The sequence below is a fragment of the Aedes albopictus genome, chromosome 3 (assembly GCF_035046485.1).
Source record: "Aedes albopictus strain Foshan chromosome 3, AalbF5, whole genome shotgun sequence".
Taxonomy (NCBI): Eukaryota; Metazoa; Arthropoda; class Insecta; order Diptera; family Culicidae; genus Aedes; species Aedes albopictus.
Window position 1 is genome coordinate 93,851,084 of NC_085138.1, and position 10,724 is coordinate 93,861,807.

Below are 10,724 nucleotides of genomic sequence, written 5' to 3' on the forward strand. Positions count from 1 at the left end.
ACAGCGGAGCTGAAAATGAATGCCTAAAGCATTCAGTTCAGCAAAATGTCATTCAATTGAATGTGATTTTTTCAACCCTGACTATACATAATGACATCAAATGAGATTAAAATATTAAAGAAGTGTAACTTTATTTTGTCAGATTGATCATTAAACTTACAATGATCAAAAAGTCCTTTCACTACACCTGCTGTTGTTGTTTCCCTGGGAGAATAATTCATATGCATGCAACTGCAACCACTATACTCCACCAATATGAGTACCAGTCGGGGAAAATATTTTCACATACTACTCGTTTGAACTCATTTTCACCTACTACATTATGAGCCGTTTCCGGCTATGTAGGTCTGATCCCTGCTGCCTACTACTGGAGCCTGTCGCCGCGTGGTGGGGGCTTATATTACTCTGCGCATTGTTTGTGCCGTATAGTTTTGCGGTTCGAGATTCATAAATTATACACAACTAAGCCGTTGTGTAACACGCAGTCTGGAGTATTTGTCGGTGCAGCAGTACTCATATCCAAAACATGAGTGGTGGCCATTGGAAACAGATGCGTTCGACGAACGTGAACTGGGGTGAAGATGAATATTTTTCTTTTAATGATCTAGCTAGTCGTATCAGATCCACTGCTATTTTTGAATATCATTATCATTATTTCTTTATTACTCAAACTTTATTTTCCGTTTGACTTTAACCCTGATAAGGACAATCTTTTAGTTTTATCAATAATTATTTTATAATTTGTTTGATTTCTCGCAATGCATCTTCAAAGCTTTTACGTTTTTCTTTTCCTTCTTGTTTTTCTTCTCTTCCTTCTATTCTTTCTTCGTCTTCTTCTTCTTGAGATATAGTATTAAATGAAATAAAGCCTGCCTTTCAGCTTTAGGTGAATAAGCTAATGTGCACGGACTTCAATTTTACGGATCTCGCATTAGACACGAGGTTCAAATAAATATAATTACAGACAACGCACAATGGGAAAAAAACAGGTATAAAACGCGAATAAATTCAATATCTCTGCTCGGAGTGGATGGATTCGAATGAAATTTTGACACAAACTGTAAAAATCTCTATAGTTTCAGATAAGGAGGGTGCCATTTGCCGCATGATGCTGGATATCAGGCTGCAAAACGGTGAGTCGATAAGGAGAGCGTCCAACATAGCTCTGGTCCTCACAAGTTCCTACCCCATGCTTCCACGGGTCAAACGATGACAAAGACCGCCAGCTAAGAGTTGTGTGCTTAGCTGGTAGTGCAGCCTGGGCACTGTTGTCCTTCTGACTTCAGCTAGATTGAGGAGGTACGTTCCGAGCGTCTGTTCACCAAGGAGGTGCGGCTCAAACAGCGTCTGTTCTGGCATCCAGAGGCTGAATATGAAATGCTGTATCGCGTCAGCTATACCCATGGTGGTAGCCCCACCAACGCGATGTAGGCAGCGCGACCCCGGTAAGGTAGCCTGTCGAAGCCTTTCAACACTACGAAAAATGAAGTAAGAAATAGAATATGCGAACGGATACTCTCGGAAACCGACCCGGCAACGAAATAAGGACTATGATTGGAAACTCGGTACCTGGAACGTCAGGACCTTAAATGAACCTGGACGAGTGAGCCTTTTGGCTCGTGAATTGCAGAAAGTTGGTGTGTGCGTGGCTGCTATACAGGAAGTGCGGTGGCCCAAAACTGGTGAACGTAAATTCAGGGCGGTGGATCCCGTCGCCAACACATCGTTCAAACATAACATCTACCACAGCGGCAGCGATAAGGCAGAACATGGGGTCGGATTCATAGTGATCGGGAAACAGATGAAGCGAGTTATGATGTGGAAGCCGATCAACGAGCAGATCTGCGTATTGCGGATCCGGGGCAAATTCTTTAACTACAGCCTGATCAATGTCTATGCGCCGACAAACGAGAAAACCGATGATGTTAAGGATGCGTTTTATGAATGTCTTGACAAGACCTATGGAGAATGTCCAAAAACACGACGTTAAGATTGTCATCGGTGACGCCAATGCACAGGTCGGAAGAGAGGACTTTTCCGTCCAATCATCGGTGCGGAGAGCCTTCACTCCGTCACTAATGACAACGGCCTGAGATTAGTCAACTTTGCTGCCGCCAGGGGGATGGCCATTAGTAGCACCTACTTTGCACGCAAGGATATCCGCAAGCACACCTGGAGACACCCAAACGGCGAGACTTGCAACCAAATCGACCATGTGCTGGTTGATGGCCGACATTTCTCGGACGTAATTGATGTTAGAACTTTTCGAGGTCCCAACATATCGACTCAGATCACTATCTCGTAGTTAGTAAGATTCGAGCTCGGTTATCAACCGTGTCGGGCTCTAGGAACCGGCGATCGATGCGTTTCAACATCTAGCGGTTTTCAGCAGACGGTACGGTAGCTGACTATCACCAGAAGCTGGACGAGCGGATAAGTGAGATCAACGAGAGCGATAATCTCAACACTCTGTGGAAGTCTATCCACGGAGCGATGAGTACAGCAGCGCGGGAGGTGATAGGTACTGCTCAAAGACGGCCTAGAAACGGGTGGTTCGACAACGAGTGCCAGAGAGTAACGGACGAGAAGAATGTTGCCAGAAGCCGGATGTTGGTGTCGGGGACCCGGCAGAACAGGGAGCGATATAGGGAAGCAAGAGCAGCCGAAAAACGAATCCACCGCAAAAAGAAAAAAGAGCACGAGGAAAATGTAATTGCTCAGGCGCAAGAGAGTATGCAACAGAATGATATGCGGAGATTTTACGAAACTGTCAATGGCGTGCGAAGAAAAACAGCGCCTTCTCCCGTCATGTGCAACGACCGTAATGGAAGCTTGCTGACAGACAAGACAATGGTTGCTGTCAGGTGGAGAGATCACTTCGAGGTATTGTTGAACGGTGGGAGTGGAAGAGCGATGGACAGAATTCGAATCGACGATGACGGACAAGCTGTGGAACCTCCAACGCTAGACGAGGTCAAGACAGCTATTAGGGGACTGAAGAACAACAAGGCTGCTGGGAAGGACGAACTCCTTACCGAGTTTCTCAAGCACGGTAGTGAGCAGCTGTATCAACTCTTACACTGTATTATAGTGAAGATATGGGAGGAGGAAGAACTGCCTGCTAGTTGGTTGGATGGTCTCATTTGCCCTCTTTTCAAGAAACGGCATCTGTTCGGGTCGGAATTTCGGATCAACAAAATCAAAAATTTTAAATCGGATTCTTCGGAATGGCTTCCTCACCCTCCAAGACCGAGCAATGTTTGTTCTGCTCGATGTCGGAGTCGATGTCGGAGGACGTAAACTGGGTCCAATGTGGGAAGTGTCAACACTGGGCACATTTTTCTTGCGCTAGTGTTGATCAAGGGGTTATCAACAGTGATTGGCGGTGCCCACAGTGTCTCCCAAGTAGTGCGCAGCAGCTGAAAGTTCCGGATGCAGCGGCCAAGAAGCGGAGCAAGAAGTCCGGCCAAAGAAGCGATGGAGGGTCCGACCTGGGAGCTGGCTCTGACGTGGATCCGATTGAGAAGCAGTTGGAAGAGGAGCAACTCGCCAAGGAGAAGGCCTTTTTAAAGCAGATGGCGGCGCGGAAGAAGCTACTTGCTCGGCAGAAGGCGTGGAAGGAAGAGCAGCAGAGGCAAGAACAGGAGATGCGTGAGCTGGAACTCCAGGTTCAACGCGAAATGGAGGAGCAGCAGTTGGAGCACGAACAGAAGTTGCTGGACGCCCAACTGGCAGCAGAGCAAGAGTTCGTGAAGAAGCGGGAAGCGATTCGGAGGCAGTTTACGAGCAGCGTCAACCGAGTCAACGCGCTGAAAGGCCAAGAAAGCGCTGTTGGCGAAGCTTCGGAGGACCATCCGAAGAAGAGAGTGAAAGAGTGGCTGAAGGATCAGTCGGCGGCAGTCGTCAAGCCGTCGACCGCGGATTTTCGGGGAGCGTACCCGAAAGGAGACGAACAATTTGGAGCGGGATGCTCGACGCAAGTTGGCAAGCCAAAGCCGATGTCGAAAGTGCCGGTGATCACGGGATTCGAAGCTGGCACAAGTGAGGACAGCGACAGTGATGGCGACAGCAGCAGCGACGGGTCGTTTAAAGACGTTCGTGCGGAGAGCAGCCGGCGTGGCAGTCTGCGGAGGAGCAGAGTTGTTGACGGGCCGGGGCCAAGAGTTGGCCGAATCTACGAAGAGCAGCTAGACGATCGAGCGGAAAGCAGCCGGCATAGCAGTCTGCGGAGAAGCAGAGGTGCTGAAGGGCCAGGGCCAAGCGTTGGTCGGATCTCCAGGGAGCAACTAGCTGCTCGAAAAGCGGTGTCGCAACACCTTCCAAAGTTTCGGGGAGAAGCAGAAGTCTGGCCGCTGTTCATTAGCAGCTTCGAATATACGACGGCGGCGTGTGGATTTTCGAATCTGGAGAACCTGAAGCGGCTACAGGACTGCTTGCAAGGCGACGCACTGGAGGCTGTGAGAAGCAGGCTGGTTCTACCAGACTCAGTTCCGGACGTGATTGCAGATTTACGGAACTTGTTCGGAAAGCCGGAGAAGCTGTTGAAGACGCTGCTGACGAAGGTGAGAAACGCTCCAGCGCCGAGAGCCGATCGGCTGGAAACCTTCATAAGTTTCGGCATCATCGTAAAGCAATTGTGCGATCATCTCGAGGCGGCACAGCTCAACGACCACCTCAACAACCCGATGCTAGTGCAGGAGCTAGTCGACAAATTGCCGCCGAGCTACAAGCTGGATTGGGTCCGGTATAAGCGCGGCAGAGTGGACAGTCCGCTGAGGATGTTCACTCGATTCACAACCGACATCGTTTCCGACGTCTCCGAGGTGACGGAGTTCTCTACACTGTCGGTGAACGAGCGGGTGCGGCCTGGAAGAGAGAATCCCCGGAAGAAGGAGTTTGTGCATGTGCACGAATCAGAGAAAAGGCAGAATGAAGGTTCTCGCAGCGAGGTGACCAGCCGGCCATGTTGGATTTGTAGGCGAACGGATCATCTCATCCGTAATTGCGATGAGTTTAGGAGAATGAACATCGCGGAGCGGCTACGAGAAGTCGAGAAGCAGAAACTCTGCGGAATCTGCTTGAACAAACACAGCGGAAGTCGGTGTTCGTCGAAGATCCGGTGTATGATGCGGAATTGCCAGGGATCTCATCATCCTTTGCTTCACCGGGTGGAAGAGTCAGTGCAGTTGCAAGAAGCGAAGTCAGACTGCAAGGTGATTTTCCGGATGATGCAAGTGACACTTCACGTCGGCAAGCGGCAGTACGACACCGTCGCATTTCTGGACGAAGGGTCGTCGGCGACGTTGGTGGACGACGCGGTGGCAAAGCGACTGAAGGCAGAAGGGACGCTAGAGCCGCTGATAGTCACGTGGACCGGCAACATCAACCGGTTTGAGAACGAGTCCAGAAGCGTGGAGATGATGATGTCGGCGAAGGGCTCAAAGGAGAAGTATCCACTGTTCAACACGCGGACAGTATCTGAGCTGCAGCTTCCCAAACAGAAGGTTCGGTTTACAGAGGTGGTGAAGCGGTACACACATCTTGCTGGTGTGCCGGTGAAGGACTTTCCGTCCGGCGTACCGACGATTCTCATCGGGCTAGACAACCTGCATCTTTTCGCACCGCTGGAGTCTCGTGTTGGGAAGCCGAACGAACCGATCGCCGTTCGGTCGAAGATGGGCTGGACGATTTACGGTTCCGAAAAGCGGAGACCGATGGTGCAGACGTACCTGAACCTTCACTCCGTCGCACCAGTGAGCAATCAGGAGCTCCATGACATGATGCGGGAGCAATACGTGTTGGAAGAAGCGCCGAATACATCGTTCGCCGTACAAGAGCCATCGGAAGAGAAGCGGGCTCGACAGATATTCGAGTCGACGACGAAGCGAGTGGGAAACCGTTTCGAAACGGGTCTTCTGTGGCGAAGCGACGAAAGGCGATTTCCCGATAGTTACCCTATGGCTGACCGAAGGATGAAGGCACTTGATCGGAAGTTGGAGCGAAGCCCAGCGCTGAAAGAGAACGTGTGTCGGCAGATAGAGGAATACCAGTCGAAGGGATACGCTCACAAAGCAACTGATGTGGAGCTGGCGGAAACACCACAGGGAACTGCGTGGTATCTGCCGCTGAACGTCGTGGTGAACCCAAGGAAACCGGGCAAAATCCGCTTGGTTTGGGACGCTGCTGCGTCGGTGAACGGGATCTCTTTGAATTCCGAGCTGCTTAAAGGTCCGGATATGTTGGTTCCGCTGCCACGAGTGATCTGCCATTTTCGAGAACGTCCAATCGCCTTCGGTGGTGACATCCAGGAAATGTACCACCAAATTCGCATCAGATCGGAGGACAAGCAGGCGCAGCGGTTTCTCTTCAGGGCGAACAGTGACGAAGCTCCGCAGGTATACGTTATGGACGTAGCGACTTTCGGCTCAACGTGTTCACCCAGTTCAGCACAGTACGTGAAGAATCTGAACGCCGAGCAGTATTCGGAACAGTATCCGGAAGCGGCCGTAGCGATAGTCAAGCGTCACTACGTCGACGACTATTACGATAGCGTGGACACTGTGGAGGAAGCGATCCAGCTAGCTAGTGAGGTGAAATACGTTCACTCCCGCGGTGGCTTTCACATCAGGAACTGGGTTTCGAATTCAGATGCGGTCCTGGAGGAACTCGGTGAGCAAAGCAGGGAAACAGCAGTTCATTTCAGCCTGGACAAGAGCACGGAGTACGAACGGGTGCTGGGAATCGTATGGGATACGGTCGAAGACACTTTCTGCTTCGCCACCGCGTCGAAACCAGAGTATTCGACAGTCCTTCGAGGAGGAGTACGCCCGACCAAACGAATCGTGCTCAGTATCGTGATGGCGCAGTTCGACCCTATGGGATTCCTGGCGCCAGTAACAATACTAGGAAAGATGCTGATCCAAGATCTCTGGCAGACAGGCTGTCAGTGGGACGATGTGGTCGACGATGCGGCGTTCAACAAATGGAAACGGTGGACGAACATTTTGGCCGAGGTTCGAGCATTCAAGCTACCACGGAGCTACTTTGGCAGTGCACGGTCGGAAGAGATCCAGGATGTGCAGCTGCATATATTTGCGGATGCGAGCGAGACAGCGTATGGATGCGTGGCGTATTTCCGAGCCATGGTACGAGGAGAGGTGATGTGTGCGCTAGTGACCAGTCGTGCCAAGGTGGCACCGTTGAAGCAGCTGTCGATTCCGCGACTGGAACTTCTGGCAGCGGTGCTTGCTGCACGGATGTCTCAGACGGTGCGTGAAAACCACAATTTCGCCATCACCAAGGTGGCGTTCTGGGTGGATGCAGAGGTCGTGCTTTCCTGGATTCGATCTGATCAGCGTCGGTATAAGCAGTTCGTCGGTTTCCGCATCGGAGAGATCCTGAGCCTGACGAGACTGGCAGACTGGCGATGGGTGCCCACGAAGCTGAACGTAGCTGATCAGCTGACAAAGTGGGGCAAGGATCCGGATACAAAGCCAAGCAGCGCTTGGGCGAGAGGACAGCAATTTCTGTACGAGAGTGAGGAAGATTGGCCGAGGAAGAGTATGCCACCGGCGAACACGACGGAGGAGTTACGGGTGCACCTACTGCTGCATGATGTGAAGGTTCCTGCGGTGCTTGTAGACGCAAACCGATTCTCGAAGTGGGCAATCCTGGTACGGACGATCGCGTGCGTGTTCCGGTTCGTGTCGAACTGCAGACGAAAGAAGGAAAGGCTGCCGACTGAAATGCTGCGAGCAACGAGTGGCCAGCTGAAGGTGCGGATGGCATCCGCTGGGGCGTCAGTTCGCATACCACTGAAACAAGAGGAGTATGAGAAGGCAGAGCGGTGTCTTTTAAAAGTAGCGCAGTCGGAGAGCTTCATCGACGAGCTGAAAGTGCTGTGGAAGAACAAAGACCGATCGGTGGACCGATGGATAGCAATCGAGAGGTCCAGTCCGCTGTACAAGCTGACTCCGATGATTGATGAGGACGGTCTGATTCGGATGGAGGGACGAGTCGAGAGAGCGGAATTTCTACCGTTCGACCTACGATTTCCGGTGATTCTTCCTGACAACCATCGGATTACGCAGCTGATCGTTCAGCATTACCACGAGCGGAGTGGCCATGGATACCGTCAGGCAGTGAAGAACGAATTGCGGCAGCTGTTCTACATTCTCCACGTCGATGCTGTAGTCCGGAAAGTGGCAGCTTCTTGTGTATGGTGCAAGGTTCATCGTTGTCGACCTGACACTCCAAGGATGGCGGCGCTACCAGTACAGCGACTGACGCCGTATCTAAGGCCGTTCAGCTACGTCGGAGTCGATTACCTGGGGCCGTTCGACGTGACCATAGGGCGCAGGACGGAGAAGAGGTGGATCGCGCTGTTCACCTGCATGGTAACACGCGCGGTGCATTTGGAGGTGGCGCATGGACTGACGACACAGTCGTGTTTGATGGCGATACACCGTTTCATCGGCCGCCGTGGCTGGCCGGTCGAGTTCTTCTCGGACAATGGGACGAATCTCCGAGGAGCCAGCAAGGAAGTAGTGGCGTCTGTGCAGTGCATCAGCGATGACTGTGCAGACCAACTGACGAACGCGAGGACGAAGTGGACGTTCAACCCCCCGGCGTTCAACATGGGTGGCGTTTGGGAGCGGTTGGTACGTTCGGCGAAGGAAGCGCTCACCGCGCTTGATGACGGAAGGCGATTGACGGACGAGATTCTGCAGACGGCGATCGTTGAGGCGGAGGACATTATCAACTCCCGTCCGCTGACATACGTGTCGCAGCAGTTTGGTGAAGCAGAAGCGCTTACTCCGAACCACTTTCTGAGGGGCGTATCTCCGAACCAGCCGTGTGTGACGCGGCTACCTCCCCAACCAGCGGAGGCTCTTCGGGACGCGTTCCAGCGTTCGCAGCAGTTAGCCAGCGTAATTTGGGAACGATGGATCAAGGAGTACGTGCCATCGTTGAACCAGAGGACAAAGTGGTTCGGCGAATCGAGGCCATTGCGAGTTGGAGAGGTAGTGTACGTGGTCGAGGGTGCTAACCGGAAGTGCTGGGTCCGTGGAGTAGTTGAAGAGGTCATCGCGTCCGGCGACGGAAGAATCCGTCAAGCGTGGGTGCGTACCAGCACTGGAAGGTACAAGCGAGCAACAGTGAAGCTGGCCAGGATGGAGATAGACTGTGGTAACCCTGAGCCGGATGAGGCCTCCGGGACAGAGTTACGGGCCGGGGAATGTTCTGGCAGCACTGCACGAGCGCCGGTTACCACACGGCATGATTTGGACGATGAGGCAGCGAGCGTAAGTGTCGGTTGACAGGTGTCAGAGTGACAGTAGAGATGACATGAGAAGGAGAGAGAGACAGATAGCTGTCAAAGGTAGGAGGTAAATAATAAGGTAAATAAAAACAAAGAAAGGAAGAAAGTGAATTAGTTGGGAAGATTCCATTTTACGATTGCGGATGTTAGTGGTAAAAAATAGAAACAGAAGAGAAAAGGTTTATTTAGTGATTAGAAAGGAGTTTGCATTAAAGATAGTTTTGTGGGTGATCAGTTGCCGAAATACGGATCAGGTTCGGTTGGACGATCACATACAAATATCGTAAGTAGCAAATTTGATATGCTATTAGAGCGGAAAGAAACGAAGTGAAATTATCCGTAGTATTTTCGAGCCGCGGATGTTGTATAGGTTGGAGTGGTTGGACAATTGAGACCCGACGGAATAAGACAGGTTGGACAGCAGACTCTGAAACTAGGTAAATTATTTTGAAAATCAAATGAAATAGATATAAACATAATATTGATAACAGAACTCAGACACGCACGACGAGGACGAGACCGTCTACACAGTGGGCCTAAACTGAATTTAAAAAGGACAAAATTCGTAAGTTTAATTTTCTTGAATTTGTTTGATATGGCCTAAAACACAAATGTAACGATTCAATAGGTGATTGCGTCGCCTGAATAGGAAGGTGGAAGGAAAGCCGTTTAGAGGAGGAAAACAAACTAAAATTGTAAGTGTTTACTCATTTGAATTAAGAAATGCTAAATTGTATGATTATTGACGATACGGTTAATTTATTAATTACAGTTTGATCTGCCATAACGTAAAACGGCTGATTTTCAAAAACGGTTTGTTGATCCGAAATTCCGACCCGAACAGCATCAACTGGAGTGCGCGAATTACAGAGGAATACCACTCCTCAATTCAGCGTACAAAATTTTGTCCGGAGTTCTGTTCCACAGGCTGAGGCCGATTGAGGAGTCCTTCGTCGGCGAATATCAGGCAGGATTTCGTGAGGGCCGTTCAACGACGGACCAGATGTTCACCCTGCGGCAGATTCTCGATAAATTTCGAGAGTACAACTTGCAGACCCATCATCTGTTTATTGATTTCAAGGCGGCGTACGATTCAGTGAAGAGAAACGAGTTATGGCAGATTATGATCGAACATGGTTTTCCGGCGAAGCTGATTAGACTGAGTCGTGCGACGCTTGACGGATCGAAATCAAGTGTACAAATCAAGTGAAATTTCGTCATCGTTCGTAACCTTTGACGGACTGAAGCAGGGCGATGCTCTTTTGAACTTACTGTTCAACATAGCACTGGAAGGAGCGATAAGGAGAGGTGGTGTGCACAGGAGCGGAACCATTGTCACGAAGTCGCATATGCTCCTGGACTTCGCAGACGATATCGACATCATCGGAATCGACCGTTGGGC

General features: G+C 50.8%; 1 protein-coding gene across 1 annotated transcript; it reads left to right on the forward strand.

Annotated features, from left to right (window-relative positions):
* The first annotated feature begins 3,227 nt into the window (after positions 1–3,227).
* Positions 3,228–10,116, forward strand: LOC134290284 (uncharacterized). The gene is made up of 2 exons (XM_062857383.1): positions 3,228–9,759; positions 9,814–10,116. Exon 1 carries the CDS (start codon positions 3,228–3,230, stop codon positions 9,318–9,320), a length of 6,093 nt encoding a protein of 2,030 aa, XP_062713367.1. The 3' UTR covers positions 9,321–9,759; positions 9,814–10,116.
* The last annotated feature ends 608 nt before the right edge of the window (positions 10,117–10,724 follow it).